This window comes from Cygnus atratus, chromosome 3, assembly GCF_013377495.2.
Source record: "Cygnus atratus isolate AKBS03 ecotype Queensland, Australia chromosome 3, CAtr_DNAZoo_HiC_assembly, whole genome shotgun sequence".
Classification (NCBI taxonomy): Eukaryota; Metazoa; Chordata; class Aves; order Anseriformes; family Anatidae; genus Cygnus; species Cygnus atratus.
The window spans coordinates 82,631,623-82,651,279 of record NC_066364.1 but is presented as its reverse complement, the minus strand read 5'-3'; the positions used below and the strand labels follow the sequence as shown (position 1 = coordinate 82,651,279).

General features: G+C 37.2%; 1 protein-coding gene across 1 annotated transcript in view; it reads left to right on the top strand.

Annotated features, from left to right (window-relative positions):
* Positions 1-19,657, top strand: part of PLD5 (phospholipase D family member 5) — a 177,594-nt gene that overhangs the window by 89,489 nt on the left and 68,448 nt on the right. Inside the window, exon 4 of the mRNA XM_035560217.2 lies at positions 17,215-17,383. Coding sequence (XP_035416110.1) covers positions 17,215-17,383 — 169 coding nt within the window. The remainder of the gene's footprint in view (positions 1-17,214; positions 17,384-19,657) is intronic.

The following is a 19,657-nucleotide window of genomic DNA, read 5'->3' as shown; positions in this document are numbered from 1 at the left end:
TGGCTTCATTCATGTTGCTCTTGCTCCTTGTAGTACAATGGAAAGCCCAAATATCAAGTAGTCAATAATTCATTATATTCTTGGAGTTTGTACAGAAGGGTGCTTTGTGTATGTGGGTTCTCTGTTAGGGGCCCTTGATGGTTTTTGATGGAATAGTTGATGTCTTCTACCCACTACAATTTCTTTATTTGAAGAAAAAAAAGTTTTGGAGTGGTTGTAAAGAAGGCACTGAAATGCCTAAAGTAAATCAGTCAAGCAAGCGCAGCTTAATGCAGTCTGGACATCCCACCAGCTAGAGTTTACATGGGGGGGACATCCCACCAGCTAGAGTTTACATGGGGGGGGACGACAAATTCTGTGACTTGTACAAAGCATGTGGTTTTGGAGGGGGATGGAGGGCAGTTGTTAACCATAGATTTTTATGTCAACAAAGCTTCACAATGTCTTAAAAATATTTTTTAAATTGATTTTTTAACAGCAAGTGACTTTATTGTTCTAATTGTTATTTCAGACATTTGTTGTCCTTTAATTACTTGACTTGTGATAGGAAGCTTGAAATCATAGAAAGCATTTGATTTTCATCAATGGCCCCACCACCATCAGGCAGTGTGTTTATATGCTGAGGAGAAGACAGCACTGCAGTTTTTTAAGCTTTCATATGCTTTAAAGCGGAACTAATTTTTTTCATGAGACCATATTGTTATGGCTCACTGATATATTTTATAGCTGTTCTATAATTATAAGTTATGTGGCTGTTGCTTCTTGTTTTTGGTAACTAAAATTCCAGAACATAAAAAAGGGTATATTTTTCATCTTCTCAAGTTTTATCGTAGATGGATTTACACTTGTAAAGTGATTCTCGTGTATTTCAGTATTCACATTCATAGGTACCAGGACTGGAGACTTGACTTAAACTTATCTCTAAATTGTAAGTGGTGAAAGATAACGTTATTATTTTAAGTGACAAACACATGACTTCTTCCACCAAAGCTCTCAAAATGATAACTGCAATGCAATTATTAAATACTGAATAAAGGTTCAGCAATAATGAAGATAAGGAATAAGGACTGCCTAGAAGAAGACATGGATTACATAAATGTAAAACAGTATTACGAACTTGCAGTTGATACTGAAAACTACCGTTTTATATAGGGAGCAGGGGGGAGAATTAATTAAGATTTAAAAACAAAAATAACCCCCCTAAAGCCAAAGCTTTTCAATTTTTAATTTTATTTTAATTTGCCACAAATCCTGTACTGTTGTTTGATTTCTTCTTGGAGATCAAGTTAAGTGCCATTACTTTGGAACAAACAAACAAACAAACCTGTAAATAGTGCTTGGAATTCATTTGATAAAATGATATAAAATCCTGATTTAGCCTCATGCTTAAGGCCTATAGAAAATCTTGCCAAGCACACCACATTTTAATTGTGTCAAAGAATAAAATGTGATTACTTTTAATATTGGCACATTAATAATGGATTAATTACATAGCAAAATTCATTTTAAACTTTCTGAACTTTTTCAGTCCGTTTATTCTGAGGTTGTGTAGTATTGTTACATTCTTCAGTTCTCTCTTCACTACAACACAGATGTCCTGTTTCATTTTGGGATATTGTTATGGGTTTACTTATTTAGAATTACAGCAAGTTTAGGGATGCTCAGTGTCCGTGCCAGGCTCTTACAGTCCTGTCCTGTGATTGCCAGGCAGTTGTGTCTAGAAGAGGTGACTTTCCTGTCCCTTAAGAGCATCAGTATTTTTTTTTCCTGGAGTCTCTTTGCTCTTGAAAGGGTGCTATTTATATTTGAAAGCAGTTTTCAGGCAGAATGTGCCCCACTGTATCAAGCTGTTCACAGTTCTGTTATCTTGAGTTGGCATCTCGTATTTCTCTGCTTTCAGCTTGTTTCCATTGACACTGCACAGAAGGGAGTAACAGGAATAAGCCAAATCCATTTCCAGGTATCTGTACCTAAAAAGTCTGTCCTAAACTTCAAAGCCTGGATATATTGTGGCAATTTGCAAGACACCTTTGGCCTCTAATGAATTGCTTGCATACCTTCTGCCTGTTTGGGTGCTTGTTGCTTTTGTCTCAGATCTCTCCCTCTTGTACTGTTTTTCTTTTTGGTACCTTATCACAATTTTTTCATTCCATGGTTGTTTTTTTTTTCATTTATGCCCTTGGGTAGGCATACTAATCAGTGAATCCCTTTGAATTTCATGTTGACTTTCAGTTTGTTCTTCCAGGGATCAAACTAGTTTCCCAAATGATTTTCCAGTCATGCAATTTGTATTAATATTTGTTTTATTGCATAAGTATGTAACTTGTATAAACCCTTTGCTATTGCAAGCAGACTTGTTTTAAAAATTGTATTTTTCTGATTGTATATGAGCTAGCAGCAAATAAAAAGGTGAGTCTATTCATCCAGTTAGTATTTGAAGTTGGATGGTAGGAAAGGAACATACAGAGTTAAAAAATAAGAATGATTTAAAAGTGTTTACCTCTGTGTGCACTAATGGCTGTATTGTTATCCAAGTAAACTGCATTTTCTTATCCAAGGTAGATTTCCAGAGGCTAACTTCATATTTGAAAGAGTACTTTTACAAATGCATTGTAAGGTAAATAGGGTATTGACAAGTATTCATCACAAAAATTGTGATGATCACAATTTTTTATTCACAAAAATTGTGATGAATTGAGTCAGAGAACAGCTTAATAATGGAGTCAAAAGAGCAGTGTGAATGATTTATTTATCATCTGTGTCGTACTCAGAAGAGCAGGGAAAACCCTATTTACCAAAGGCTTGATCTTAATCCTTTAAAAGCAGTTACTGGAGTATTTTTATTCCAGTCGGAATATTTTTATTCCAGGCACAGGAGTAAGTCCTGTTCGTAACTCACATGTGTTAACTCACTCCTGTTCTTAATTCACATGTGCTCAGGCTGGACCAAGCAGTGCTCACATCGCTGAGCTGGGGTTTGTGGCCAGGTGAGGAGGTTGTTGCTTGCCTTTATGGAGTGGGCAGTAGGTGGAAGGCCAGAGAGTTGGGCTGTAAGCTTTTCTTTGCATCTGCCCTTTCAAAAAGGTGCTTTAATCATCACCTGTGCCCACTGATAAGGGTGCTGCCAGTGGGATCAGGCCCTTACAGCCTATATTAAACAACCTTGAGTGTCTTTTTTGTACAATACTTTTGATCATCAATAACCATTTAAGCTGGACTGTTAAAATGTTCACTTGCAATTTTCATGCCTTGCAAGGTGAAGCATTTGTGATTCATGTACATACTGATTATTTATTCTTTTTGTTATGTGCATAAACTTATCAGATAGAAAAAATCACTTGGCCAGAATTAACTAAAGTTGAGCATTAATGAGATCAAACAGACAGTTAATGGGTTTGAGAAGTGAACTACTGTAGAATCCCTTATGTATAGGCTTTTAAGAGGTTATTTAAAATGATTAAGTTTCTGCTGAGTTCCGTTCCAACTGAATTGCAAGGAATTTTATTATTGACATCAGGGAGACTAGTATTTAAGTTGCTTTACTTCACCACAATCCACCATCTGCCTTCTTAGGCGAGAGACTCATGGGAATTCTTGGAAGTGCAGTTTCCATAAAAAATTGGCATGCATCTAAGAGGGCAAGAAGGACCCCATCAATTTTGCAAGAAGTCTTTGTCTGCCAGTGGACAAGTAGGAGAGATGAACTGATATTTTATTTCCTTTCCCAATCCCGTCACCATTCAAATAACCTTTTTTGTACCCTTGTCCCTGTTTCTGTCTTTGGAGCTGCAGTAACTGGGGCTCTGTTTTGAAGATACTGTGCAGCTCATTGATCAATTGTGGTGTTGTGGTGTTTATTGGCATCTGCTGGGTCCAAGGGACGGAGACACACTTGGAGATTTTTGCCCTGTGAGAGCATCACTATTGATTGGCATGGTTTGTTAAAGGAAAATAGGACATAGGAAATCTGCTTTCAGGAAAGCGTTGTTGCTGGGGAGTGAGGGGTGTTGTTTTTTTGGTTTGCTTTGGAACATTTATAGTCAGTTATAACTAGAGTACGGGTTCATAGAAGTAAAGTCCTCTGCTCCTTCTCATCCCTGAAGTTTCAGTGGTGTTGGGAACAGAGGCGATCTGAAATTTTCATGTAATGGTAGGCAGGAAGGGGGGTTTGAAAGATTGTGCGGGTCCTAGGTGATAAGGTGAAGGAACTTAGTCTTGATCTAGTAAGAAATTCAGATGTAATAACCTTTCGGTAAGTCTATAAAATAGTCAGCATAGGAAATATGCTACAGTGAGTGGAAATCCTGGGAAGACCGGTGTGGAGCAAGTCAATTCCTACCTTAAAGTGTCGCTGAGTTTTCATTAAATGTTTCTAGCCTGTAGTGGGAAAATAAAATTTCAGCCATGTGGAACTGTCAGTTAATTCTCACTCTTTTAGTAAGCCTTGGTATGTTAGTTACCATTACATGCTATAGCACATAGTTTATGGTAACTGTTAGAGTAAGAGAAGAATGAGTTACCACTCAGTTTAGACTCAGTTTAGAGTTTAGACTGTGTGGTACTGTTGGCAGCCCAGATGAACCCAACTGTAGTTATGTGAACTGAAAAAATACAGGGGCAGAAAAGTTCTGGAGGTGAGAAAATGAAATCACTTAGCTTTTTTTTTTTTTTTTTCCCCCCACAGGGAAAGGGAATTGAGTGACCCATAAAGTCCCCTATTTTTGCCCCATTTTCTATCTAGATAAGATGTTTTTATATCCAATCACTGCGTGTAAATGAAGATAATAGATTATTTTGTTTGTTTCTCTGTGCATGAACCTGTGTTTATGTACAAATTTCCAGCTGAAAATGGCCAATCCTTTTATGAGTACAGCTGCTGAACTGGGATATATTAGGGAATATGTTTGCTTTACTAGTTGGTGTTCCTATTGAATTTTCTTTGAAATAAGCTTTACTTTCGGTTTTACGCATCTTACGCATCTTTACGCGTCTTAGAGGTTTTGCTCTGTAATTTTTAATTGATCATTTCCATCTATCTCATTCACTGTAGCAAGCGAGTTTTACACATTACATCTGTATTGCATTTTCTTAATTTAGTCATTATAATGCATGATTAAGTCAAGTAAAATTCTTTTTATCTGTTGTGATGAAAGGCTGGTCTCTTTGGGATAGGTTACTTGAAGTTTTATGCTTTGCTGTAGCGTTTGTAGGTCAACAGATCCTCTAAAAAGAAAATGAAACTATTTGAGCCTGTAAAAGAAAAAGAGGTGATCTTATGGTCTGGAGTTCTAGAAAACATACAAAACTTAACATTACAAAGTGCAAGATCATTCATCTGCAGATAAAAAACAAGAAGGGCTGCTACAAATGAAGAACTGGAGGAACCTCAGTAATAGGGCAGGCCATTTTATTTTGTCATTAGCATTAGCACAGGCTGCTTAATTTTCTTTGACTGGCATTAGATGAAAAACTTTATCAGTTTTCTCAGATTGCTGTTCACCTTAAAGCAGCATGAAATATCACTAGCCCTTATCATAGATTTTTTTTCCTAAAATAATAATTTCATTTCTCATTGACAACAGTTTTCTTTTTGCATTTAAAGAGTGTATTAGTGATTAAAGAAAATGGCTCTGTGCTTTTGCCACCTATTCAGAGAGAGTATGTCCTATCTGCAGATCTCTTTGTGGACTGTAGTTTGCAAATTCTACTTCTGCAAATGTCAAAATAATGTTGAGGAGTTGTTGGACCATGCTCAAGTAATCAGACAGTGCTTGGTTTCACTTATATATTATATAGACATGACACATTTTGTATTCGTGACTTAGGGAGAATCCATTTCTTCTGTTTTATTCAGATGATGGTCTGGTTAATGCCATTGCTATTTCATCAGGGAAGAGGTGGAATATCAGCTATGTTGTTGGTTTCAGAGGGTTGTGATCATCTGTACAAATTCAACTGGCAGCCAGTTACTAGTGACATCCCTCGGGGATCAATACTTGGGCCAGGACTGTAAGATGTTTATTAATGACCTGTGCAGTAGGACAGACTGATCCTCAGCAAGTTTGTAGGCAATGCCAATTGATGGGGTGAAGCATGGTTGATGTGCTAGAGGGTTGTTTTGCTGCTCTGAGGGAGTTTGACAGGCCAGAGAAGTGGGATAATGCAATGTCCCGCACACAGGTTGGAGTAACCCTGTGTAACTGGCTAGAAGGCTTTGCAGAGAAGGATCTGGGGGTTCTTGGCAGACAATAAGCTGAATATGAGTCAGAGGAGGGCAACTGTATACTGACCTTTATCAGCAAGATTATAGCCAGCAGGGCAGGAGAAATGATTGCTTAGTACAAGGAGAGGCTAAGAGAACAGTTTCGCCTGGAGAAAAGCAGGGAAAGGAGAGATCTCAGTGTTTTCTACAACTTCTATGTGGGTGCTTATAAGGACAAGAAAACCAGACTCTTCTTGAGGGTGCCCAGTAATAGGACAAGATGCAATGGATACAAATTGCAGCAGAGCAAATTCCAATCAAGTTGTCCCTTAGAGATATGAGTTCTTTATGTTCACTTCTCAGAGGGCTGTCTGCCTTCCACGGGATTCAATACAACATAGGTGATTCTCTCTTCTGGCAAATTCTAGTATTTTTGCCAAGGGTTAATTCTTGGTCTTTCAGTAGAATTTTTTTAATTTTGTTTTCTGCAGATCCCAATTGTGATATGATTTCTTATCAGGGACTGAGTTAACTCTTCAAAATTGCTCTTCCCAGACTTTCCTGTACTTTCACCTTCTATTTGTCCTCTCTGCTTCACAACATTTTTTATGTTTCATTTTTCATGGAGCTTATCACTGCTTAGGTTCTGTGGTTACTGTCTTCTTGGATAAATTGAAAGTAATAATAACAAAATATCCTCAGAAGCAACTTTGAGAGAAATACAGCTATCTCAACTGTCTGCTGTTTTGCTGGAACATGTTTACAGTTTCAGAAAAAGAGTTGTTAAAAGGTTTTCTTAAGTCTGTTACACATTTCAACATTCATCTGGCATTTAATTGGTCTGTTTGTTCTTGGCATTTCTTCACTTTGTTTTACTCATTGAACTTCAAGTAATACAGCAGTCATGCAGAAGCAGGGAATGGCAGAGGTCTGGTTTAGTCAGCTTTCTGACTAGGTATGTGAATTAAACACCAGCTGACTATAGAGCCCCCTAAAGGTACGTTCCCCTGCAGACATCATTAGAATTAACTTTGAACCAGAAGATGTGTGATCTAGAGGCAGAAAATAAATATAGGTGATCCAAAAATACCTTTTTTCTCTGACTGAGAATGGGAAAAGTCTTTCAAATTTGTGAGGTTTTAATGGATCTTAAATATGTCTTTTGGTTTCTCATGGGGATATACATACCACTTTGGTTAACAGTTTGATTTAGTCACTCCTAGGCAATAGTCCAAGTGTAATTTCACTAGATTCTTCCTGTTACACTGTTTAATGGAAGCAGCTCCTTAGGGAAACTGCAATAAAAGAAGAGAGAATTGCTTAGGGATAGGTGCAATACTGCAGGTAAGGTATATCCAGAACTGCAAATGAAATAGTAACGCCAGTTTGAAAGGCATTGATAAATTTTAATCTGGATTACTAAGTATAAATCTGACCATGAATGTTCAAGAAGGCTGAACTCATGCTGAGTAGGTGCAAGCAAAAACAAGGAGGAGGTTCTAGGAATGAAGAGCATATTTAATAAAAAGGAACTAAAGGCACTTGGCTGTGAAGGGCGAAAGCTAAGAAAGAAAATGATTGTCCTCCATAAAAGTGTCACAGGAGAGAGGAATTCTCAGGTAAGAGATGGGTTACTGAAGATGTAGGATAGAGTAGGTAAAAGGATGTAACGTGAGGCAGGTCTCTGCCTCTGAGAGCAGCAAGATAAGATAAAATATTCTAGTAGAAAAAGTGGAGGTGAAAACCATTTGCAGTTCTAGTATCTTTTCCTCGTCTGGAAAATTTAAAAATAAAAGCATATGAAAAATTGCCTGAACTAGCAAAGACGGGGACTTGATCACCCAGGAAACCTTTTCCCTTTCAGTTAGGATAAGTTAGAAGCTTTTACTTAAGTCCCTACACATGGACTTGGCTTTCTGTATTGCCATCTAACTTGCTTGGAGGTCTGGTAACCATCTGTTTCTTCCTGTTTGCTGCAGCTAATGGTAATCTGTGGCAACGTTTCAAAGAACTATCACTAGAAATAATAATTAGAAATCTTAGTTGACAGTGCTGTGCTTGTTGATACTGTATTGGGAAGCTGCCAAGGTATCAATATATGCCCTTAAAAAAAAAAAAAAAAAAAAAGTAAGCCAAATTAGACCTGCTTCATGGCTCTGATATAAAGAGTGATGACAATTTAAGCATCAGTACTTAAAAGTCTGTCCCTGAATATCACATACTGTCAGTGGAGACTTTCACAGGCCCTTGCTACCTCTTCCTTCTGCAATACTTCCTAGAAATTTACTACAGATGGATCCCCCTGTGTTTGTCATGAATGCTAGAGTAACAAGGAGTCCCGCTAATGAAGAGCTTTCACTGTACATAGACAAATCAGGTATGGTGGATGAGCAAAACAGACCACACAAACAGAAGTGTCTTGCAGATTTCATAGCAACGCTGATTTCTGCCAAGGAGGTCATTCAGAAGAGATTTAATGAGCAGGAAACTGGAAGGAGCAAAACAAAAGGTAAAGAGGTCACGTAGCATGTAATACACAGAAGAGGGAGACAAGGAGAGGAGGAGCCAGGGCGTGGAAGAGTTCAACGTGTAGAAGAACTAGAGTGAAAGATGGTGAAAGAAAATATGGCACATGGTTGGAACAGGCTGTTCTGATGTAAAGAATACCCAGAGAAAAACATACAGGACTCAGCCAGTTGCCTTTGGGAAGCCTAATCCCAAAAAGGGATCCACACAAGAAAGGATCCACTGTGGTACCCCACTCTGGCTGCCTCCTAAAATTTCTTCTCGCAAGAGCGTGAGACAGAAAATCTCCCAAGAGAGAATAGTTCATTCAAAATGATGCATTTTAAGCGCAGACCAGCGAAGTTTGTTTCATTGTGTAAAACATCCAAAAAAAAAAAAAAAAAAGGATAGCTATAAGAGAAATTCTTTGTTCCTTGATACAAAATGCTCCACAATGAGCCAGAATGAAGGTCGGTGCACCTGGAAAAAGCTGAGGGAGGGAAACGATGAGAAATAAGGGGAAGAAAGAATGAAGTTGTGGAGAATGAAGTTGTAGAGAGAATTTGATGGGAGAAATTTGTTATGCTACCTGAAGTTTTGTAGAGCAGATGTGAGCTTTTGAATTGCTGTTGTGACCCCAGATAAATGTCAGGCATATGCAAACATTGATTTGGCATCCTTCTTCATCTGTGTATTTTTTTTTTTCTTTTTCATAAGATCACAATGCCAGCTGTTTTCCTTATGTTGTCTTTAAACATTATTGGGAAATCACCATTTAAAGGGAGGTTGTTCTGACACATGGCAAGATGCTGAAAAGTTTTGCAGCATGTTTTAGCTATGAAGAGGACAGAGGTGTGTCACAGCCAAAGTTTATAGCTTCTTGTTATGGCTAGGACATACTCAAACATTTACATTAGGCTACTGTTATAAAGAAAGCCCAAACATATGAGGAGCAGATGGCAATTTCCATTCTTAGTCTGTGTCCATTAAATGAATTTCACACGCATCCCCAAGGCTTATACCTGCTATGCATAAAGAAAGCCATAAGCAGAACATCATGTGCAGCATTTGACCTCTGTATCCTTGTGGCTTTTCATATGTGAAATTCAGTTACAGTCTACTCTAAAATGAATTATGATTAGTGTCTAGCAATACCATTGCTTTCTTTGATATAAAAGTGTCTCTTTTTCATTTGAGACCTATTTTTGAGTATTTCAAACAAGCAGTTGTTCAGTGAAGCAAAATTCACTTGAGTCTTAAATTTTTCTCTGATAAAAATATGGGAATTACTCAATTTAAATAGGGTGCAAACCAAAATTATGACAGCAAGCAAAGAATTGCAAGACTAGCATGTATGTTGACCTTTTAAGTGATTATTAATTTTGAAATGTTAGCTCCCATCAGTACATGGGCAGTCAGATGAATCCTGCGCTGATTTGGTTCAACTGCTGTCTTTTTGACATCTTAAGTGGCCTTATCAGTCAATCCAAACACATTTTTGTATTATACTGAATAGTAAATATATTTATCTGGGTGCTGAACTTTTAGGTTAGTATTAAAGTTGTGGTACATTCCAATTCTGATCTCTATTGAGACAGTACAGAGGGTCATCAGAGCTGCCGACGCAGGCTGGGTTGGGATATTGATGATCTGGTGCTCATTGATTCTTGCAGTACTCCCCTTGAAGAGAAATGATTAAATAAGATACCTGAAATGTCACCTAAAATACATTTAATTAGAAGTAATTCACAGCTTTGAACCTTGGATGATTTGTGTTCATGTGTAGCAGGTCTTTTATTTGAAAATAATGCCTGTGATGTGTTAAAACAAATTTTGTGTTACTTGTCATCTAAAGGAAGCTGAAACAGTAGGATTTTTTTTTCCTTTATTGGGTACGTTCTTTTTGATGATGGTGTTATGGGAGAGAGGCAATCTCATTTTTTTCTTGCATAATGATCCGTAGGGCAGTCCAAAGAGAAGAGGTATTCCTGAAGTGCTTATTGTTATTTTTTCTGTAGTCCCAGAGAATTAAGCTGAATCTTCAATTGGTGGAAACCAATATTGTTCCACAGTGGTAACTACTGACTGAAATTTTTATTTTTTATATTGTACCAGCTACGAATCTGGCACTTAAAGTGACTGATGCATTGTGCATGTCTATATGCTATATTTGGCATTGTAGATGTCGTGATGAGTGGGCACAAAAGCAGTTATGTGGGAACAGCAATAACAAAGTGATCTCCAAGTCGATTACGGAAAGCATAAAAAGGCCTAAGTAGTGAGGAGTTAAAATATGAGTGTATATATAGTTAGCCTGCTTTAATTGCTTCTGCAGACCAATAAGAAAAAATTGAAGGAGACTAATTGCAAAGACGGACAGCCTTAGAAGGGGAAAGCTAAAAGGCAGCTGCTAATTTTAGGCATTAGCTGAAGTGCCTAAGACTGGTGTTCAGTGAACACTTGAAGTAGGCAGGGCTGTTTATTACAACTCTTGTGCCACTACCACCTCCTGCAGCTGCATGTTAAACGGGATCAGGCAACCCCTTTGTGTTCTGAGCCCGGTCACAAACCATATTCACAGAATTTAGGCCGCAGGTTGGCAGATCGGACAAACCTTTTGCAGTAGGTGCAGGACAGCTTAACCATCTCTACGTACACGTTTACTTAGCAAACTATCTGCCTGCCTTGCATTTTTGACATAAAATTCTGTGGCCTTTTCTTGTGCCAGGATGTCCTGGTGGCATCTGCACTGGCCCAGGTGTGACTGAGGAGTCACTGACCACTTGCGATGAAGAACAGAAGCCCAGAACTGGCACATGTCTCCTTGGCTTGAAGCAGCTGGAAGGAATGTGCTTTGCTGCACGCTGTAGCTATGGCTGTATTTCATTATATGCTGTTAAGCAACTCTCCTTATATCCCACTAGGTTGCAATTCACATGAGCAGGGAAAGGAAAGTTAGGAAATCTAATTTAGAACATTTGGTTGCACACACTGTGCAAGTTTTTCACCTTTTTATCCTCATATCTTATATGGTTACCATTATCTTCCAGAGGGATGTCCAGCCAGATTCAGAATATAAAGACAATCAAGAGGTGAAGAATCTTCCTTCAAATCAAAGGCTGGTGCTGTATATCCCTAGAATTCTAGCAGAGTTTGATTTCTTAATATAATAACTGTAAATATGCTCATTGCAGTGTTATCACTGATTTCACAGAATCCTGTGTAAAACACATATTCATTAGGGAAGCAGTGACAGCAGCTTTTCAATTTAAGCATCACATTAGGCTGCTCTATTGAATACTCAGAAATGTTCAGATAAAGGACCTGGAGTACTATGCTGCACGTTTGCAGAAAAATATCTTTAACACAAGAAATCTGAACATATCTGTGTTCACTGCAGATCAAATTCGAAGCATCATCTTTAAGCAAGGCACTCATCATCCCCAGATTTTTCTCTGGAGATCAAAGTCTTCATGAATAAAGTTGAAAAAGCAGACAAGCAAATGTCTGTCGAGAGCTTTTGAAGTGTGCATATATTCAGGCACATGCACACGTACAAACACACATATATATGTATGCGCAGCCCATTGAGATTCTCAGTGTTAGAGCTCATGATATTCTCAGTTAGATGCTAATAATCTAGGTGCTTTTGAGTACTTAGAGTTCACAATCCATTTTTAATTCAATCTTACCTGCTCTCCATTTCACTTTTAATCATTGTGTTATGTCATTAATTTAAAGGGAAAATATTTTATTTAAAATTGAAATCAACAATGTAATCATGATACATTTTGTAACATACTAAAAGAATTAGAGTAAAGAATTAATTGCAAAGTAAATATCTATAATACACGGTTTATTTTTTCCTTACCGGATATACCATGTAATTATCCAAATACACTACATAACTTTATGCTCTGGAGTTTGGTCTCAAATAGAAATGCAGGGCTTGACCTTCCAAATCCTTACCGCTGCATGTAATAGAATATTCAAATGTATTGATAAACTGTCAATACCTCTTTTAATTTTTTTTTTGGACACTTTTTTCTCTGAATGCGGGAAAGAGTTTGTTCTGCATGTTTTTGAAATAGTATTTGTACCTCGTCTAGAAGAATATTTCTTAATCCCTTTCAGAAACAAGAACTGCAGCTGTGGTTCTGTTGAGCTAAAGAGAAGATGATCTTTGGCCAACATGACAGCTAATGAATAGACCTGAGGAAGAGTGGTAGGATTGATATGATGTAGGAAGAAGTGGAAGGCTTGAAGGTGACATGGTAAAAATTGAAAGGACAAATGTCAGAAAGATGGTAGGTTTTGAGTAGGTATTAAGAATATGGAGTATAAAGGAAGAGCTGGAACTTTCTGAGGAGCTGTGGTCCTCCAGTCAGGGGTTGGTGGTTCCAGGGCTTCTGTATTAAGAAAGAGAGAGAGGTCACAAAAGTTCATGTTTAAATAGAACCCTAATTTAGGGACACAGCTGATACACCTCTTTTTCCTTTTTTTTTTTTTTTTCCTCTCCCCTCTCCTGTTTGAATCACAGCAGCCGTAGGGCAAAAGTGTTGAAAAGTATTGTCTGTTTATCTTTCATTTCTTTATTATCTCATACTAATGGTTCCCATGTGTTCTTACGTTTCTTCCCTTTAATGGTGAGTAAATTCAGATGTCGTGGACATACTCAAGTGCCTAAGACCTGGATGCTCTCTAGTGTAAGACTCTGGATTTATACTAACTGGAGTGAATAACACTCAGCAGCTTAATCTTTTAATATGGTATGAAGTTTGAATTTTCAAAAAAACTTGCCTTTTATACTTGCATAATTGTTACAGCTAAACTTCTCAACAGACAGAGCTATAAATGTTTGCCAATAACCTAAGTTTATTGAAGGGACAGACATATTGCCTCTGCCTATTTTCACTGTCCTAGTCCTCTTTCTACTCTAATTAGCCAAGATCCTAATCTAAGACCATCTCTGTTTCCTTCAGACGAAGAAAATTGATGTAAGATCAGAAATGAACCTTATTGCTTTCTGACCAAAGAACTGTCAAAGATAAAGGAGAATCCTTAGCTTGGGACAGAATTCAACTGAGATTTCTAAATGCAAGTTGTAGTTGGGCTTAGAAGCGTCTTACTATATAGGTCAAGGTCTATTCTTTGGTAGGCATGAGATACCATTTACCGCTTACCACATTTCTGTTCCTGAATCTCAGCTCTGATCTTTGTCTCCCTCTATGACTTCACAGAATCATATAACATTACTTTAAGGTTTCTCAGTCTGTGTGAGGTATGTTTGAGAATATTCAGCTATATAACTGAAGCCTGTGTTGGCATTAATCAGATGAAATAGATAAAGCACCAGGAAATCCGAGAGGGGAAAGATATTTCACCCAACAGGTATAAGATTATGTGCTAATGATTTTGAGTATAGGTAAAGTCTACTTTAACCATCGTGCTATATCCTGTTTTGCTTTAATAGGTCACTTTAGCGGAATAAATTGTCACCTTGTCTGATCTTCCATAAAGTCTGGAAATGACCTTCTCTTCTGGAAGTTTCTGTTACATGTTCAAAAAAGAGCTTTGTGGGTCATATTGGAACAAAACAGCTTTCATTGATGACACTGGGGCTTGTGAACTCAAACTTCTTTGAGGAAAGTTTAACAAAGCTCTTTTTGACTAAGCGCTAGGACTTTGCTGTTGTGCCTAAGGAGGAGGGAGGATTATGAAGGCAAAATCTTAGAAACTTAGGTAGTTGGTTTTGTGTTTTCTTTCAAATTCTGAGCTTGGTAATGAGTTTTTGAGAGGGAAAGGGAATGTATTGTCGGGAGGGTGTTTTATTTATTTATTTATTTATTTATTGTCAAAATCAGTTCGCTACTGAAAGGAAGTGTCTGAATTCCAAAGGCAGCATTTTAACTAGTGTCGTAGCTAGGTCTTTCGTCTGCTAAAGAACAAAAAACAGTCTAAGTCTTTTGCTTAAACAAAAGACTGGGAAATATATATTAACGGATACTATCCATTCTGAAGAATGGTTTCAATAACTGGAAGGCATTTGGCTTCTATTATATAATCAGACCCAAATTATAAAATGGCAGAAGCTGCATAATCAAAATCCCTTAGTTAGTCCTAGTGTGTTGAATGGTAGATTGAAAAGCCGGAAGCTGGTCTCTTGGTGAAGAGCAAGTTCAGCCTAACAGTAAGGGCAAGCTTCCTTACCAAGAGGCACCTTGACCCTGACACCTTGACCTTCTCCACCCAACCTGTATTTCTGCTTGGGATTGCCCTGGCCCAGGTGCAGGACCTTACACTTGGCCTTGCTGAACCTCATGAGGTTTGCACTGGCCCACCTCTCAAGCCTTCCCAGGTCCCTCTGAATGGCATCCCTTCCCTCCTGCGTGTCAATTGCACCACACAGTGGTGTCATTGGCAAACTCGCTGAGGATGCACTTGATCCCACTGTCCATGTTGTTGACAAAGGTGTTAAATAGTGCCACTCCCAATATTGACCCCTGGGGAATACCACTCATTACTGATCTCCACTTGGAGACAGTTGACCACTCAATAACATGAAGTCAATGCCTCAGAAATAAGCATATATGTGTTTGGCTGGATCAGGGCCCTAATCTCAAAAATAATATTAAGCTCCCTGGTCTTGGCCAGGTCAAAACCTGAGTGGACAATATCCTGAGCAAATAAATGTCTTTGGAGAAGATTTAAAGTAACTCTCTCGTATCCACATGTGATTGCATGGGCAATGGAAGAGGCCCAGAAAGACATGAATTCATTTCTCATCTTTGTCACTGTCTTTTTTTTCAATGTCCTAGTAGAGATCACTTTTCCTTTTCTGCCTGATTTCTCCCTCTTTGGAGAGTAGGTGCCCGTCCTTGTATACAACAGCTCTGGGACGATGGAAGCTATTAATTGTATTGGGACTCTTAGCAACGTTAACTGTTTAAAAAGAAAGTAACTAGGATTTCAAGGGTTCTAACTAAATGTTTATTAAGTTCCAAAAGAGTATTAAGTGCAGCAGAAACAAATCTAGAAACCTTGGGTGTTAGACTAAAATTTTCTTTCTGAAAATATGGCAATGCCAATAGATGAATAAGGGCAGTTTAATTTTAGAGCACTAGTTATTTTGAAAAGTTTATAAACAAGAGTTAACGTAGTTAAAATGCTTTAGAATAAAACATACTAGAAGACATTAAAAAACAAGTTATAATTTTAATCTCTTACAGTTAATTTGCTAGTGCTACAGGTGTTACTGTAATGATGTTAAGTTTAATGTTAACCAGTAGAATAGTGTTTTCAAATTGTGTTGTGGAGAGCCTTGTCAGTAACTGTAGTTTAGCAATATGTATGTTGTTTGATTTTAGGGAATATTTGAAGTTTTAATGAAAGAGGAGCTGTGCCTGTTCTGTTTTTTATTTCTTTGCCAAGCCAGGAAAATAAAAATATAGTATACCACAAATTTACTTTATCAAAATACTTTTTTCCCCAGTGTTAAAGACTACTAAACTTTAATCTTTTAATGTATTAACTTCACAAACATACTAGATTTTCTGAAATAGCTGTAAAATTTTCCATACAACCCTGTAGGAAGATACTGAACTATTTTGTTTTGTTTTTTTTTAACAGAAAGTGCCCAATTCCCAATTCTAATTTATACTAGATGTTTGTATTAAAGATTTGCTTTAAAAAACAAACAAAAAAAACCTTTGAAAACCATATTTATATTGCTAAGGTTGATAATTAACAGTGATAATAAGTTCAGAAACAGTTTGGAAGTACTTGATTTAGTTGGATGCAGTGAAAAGGAGTAGTCTCTACAATGTTTGTTTAGCTTCTTGGATCCATGTGAATATTTGTAATTTGCAAACATTTTGAACAATATTGACAGTAAGATCAGGGAGCCTTCCAAAAAGAACAGGAAATTAAATAATAATAATAATAAAAACAAATAAGCATAATCCTCCTCCTTTTCTTAACTACATGATCCTAGTCAGAGCCATATGCAAGTAAACAAAGCAGAACAACTAGGTAGCTTAAAGCAGTTGGAAAGGGAGAATTCATATGCAGAGACTGCAATGTAATAAAATGCCAGCTGTAAAAGCAGACCTTTACAGAATGCCTGGGAGTGTGCATCTTAAAGAAGTTAAATGCAAGGATGAGAGTCACAAAGAATGAAGAGATTTCATGCTTTCCATCCTCACCTTAAGGACTGACTCCACTTTTCTATGTTTAATGTTGCAGAGCTTCAAAAGCTTTGTTTGCTTTGCTTAGTTTGCTTTGCTACATTAACAGTACATCATCTCTGCATTTTACTGTTTTGGGAAGTGCAGAGCATGGCAGTTGGCAACTTCAGAGTGAGTTGTGAGGTGTCCAACTGCTGAGAGCCTCTGGGAGCAGATGTTGAACCACAGGCCCAAACCTGACATTTTTTTTTACGATTTGGGACTTTTTCATAAAGAAAAGTGCTTATGTTAAGTGCTTATTTTTTCCTTATCTATTCTCAGGGTTGCTCTTGTGGAAAATATTCCTGAAGGGATCAACTATTCAGACAGTGCACCATCTCATTTGTCTCTTTTCCAAGGCTGGATGAATTTGCTAAATATGGCTGAAAAGTCTGTTGACATAGTATCTTCCCAGTGGGACCTCAATCACAGTCATCCATCAGCATGCCAGGTATGTTCTAGACTAACAAAAGGGTGGGACTTTAACAATCTGTTTTTGTTGTTTCACTATTAATTTTTTAGAGCTGCAGCCCTTCCCTATAGCAGACCTATTTGTTTGGTAGTTTAAAAAATGATTAAAAAATATTTTCTTATGAGGATTTTCCTAACAATACATTAGTTTTCTGAGAGTGGTGGCACACTGGACTAGCAAACATATCCATCACATATTCATATTGCTTCCATCTTAGGAAAGGATGTAATTGTGTAATCTTTAGAAACCTGCAAATTTACACCTCTATTAACACATCCATAATTTGGGAATATCCATAAATCCATATACTTATTTTCTGTTTGATGAAACTGATCAGGTAAAAGATCAAGTATGTGGATTAATTCTGCAGCCAAATATATGAGTAGAATTACACTTACAACTCATCTGGTACAAAATGTATCACATGATTCTTCATATCTTTTCAAAATGGATCTTGGTGGGGGTTCAGGATTTCTGCAATTATGTGCAATAGGAAAAATTATAAATCATACATAGCAAATGAGACAGTCATTACAATGATACTATGCCAACAAACACATAATTCTTGATAGCAATCCTCTTAGAAAGGTGGTAAGGGCAGGTTTCCACTTAATATCACCCTGTCAAACTAAGATATCAAAGAACTGAGAGGCTGAGAGTATCTATTTCAACCAAATGGATTCTTTGATGGAAAAAAAACCCCACTCAGTTGACATGGAATTGGGTTAAAATGACAGCAGGGTAACTGTAAGGAATCTACAATACTATACTATGTCACAAACTTTTCACTTTCCTCTCTAGTTCTGTCGATGCTATGCAGTAAAAATGCCTTTTGCTAGCTGATGACAATGACTGGTATTCTGAGCAACCAAAGATAGTATTTCAAATAGCCTGTGTTTTCAAATTGTGAATTAGGTGCTACTTCTTTTTAGAGAGGCTATAGCCTAATTGAAGGGCATACATTCACTTGCCTTCAGAATAAATCTACTGCATGTCCATTCAAATGAGTGAAAACTTGAGGTGAGCAGTCAAATGGAAAATGTAGCCCAAACCCTTCCTTTTACAATGCTTATAAATATTGGAATATAGTTAGTGACTAAAATTATTGAGTATCAAAATATTGAGATTTTTCACAATGTAATTATGCAGCTAAGCTTTATTTAAATTTACTGCCTAAGAAACTTCAAACCCATGTACTGTCATTCAAGCAGATGAATTCAAAGACATAGTGCTTTAGATGTTTTCAGGATGTGCATGAATTGGTATGTGCATGAATCTTTTAAAAATTTTTTCTCTGAAAATATTCAACATGTCATTTGCTTCAAAACCAGCAGAGCCTAACAAATCCCAAACAGAGAGTAAAAATAGCAAACTGGAAATTGGGATTTCAGCAGTTAAGCATCAAATCCATTCACTGTTCCACATTTTCATGCAAAGTAAAAGCTATACGATATTGCTGAATGTCAGAGCAGGGAAAGAAAGAAGATACATGTAAGTGGATTTGCTCCTTCATCCCCAAATACACTGTTAAGATCATAAAAAATTAGACATTTTTTATAATATTCTATTTAGTTATCTATTTGGAATACATAGGTCTTACAAAAGCAAGTAATTACTTCTGTTTAAAAAGTGATTAATATTCCAGTCATTTCCTCATTTGTACAGCAGTGTGGGCTGAACAGCTGATAGATCTCTCTGTCAAGCTTGTCTATTCATCCTAAAACACTGTGCTGTTATTGACCAGTCTAATTGCTAAAGAAATTGACAAAGAAGCAGAGTTTTTTTTAGCAAATCACTGCCCTGGAGAAGGTATACCAAGCTTAGTGGGTGAAAGAGGGAAGAGAATTTGTATTGTTGCATTTGCTTTCTCCACTAATAAAATGAAAGAGAAATTTGAGAGGATCTTCAGTTATCCGGTAATTTTCAGAAGTATAAGTCAAACATCCTTGAGTCTTTACAAATCTGAGTTCAGGAGTAATTTGCCGTCACACAGGAGAAGTGTTACATGGAGGGAGATGCAAAACTTCTAGCTTCTGAGGTGCTTAGTAAGTTCTAGTTGTTCCCTGGATGATGCTTGTTTTATCAGAGACTAAGGACATAACCGTTTTCCATATGGACCCACATTCTGCTGTATAACTAACAATTTTCATTTTGTGAATATTACAACATATTATAAAGCAAGTTTCTTTATGAGAGCACTTTAACAGATGTGGATTTTTAAAGAAGAGATGAGTAGGCTAGATTGCTTTTTCT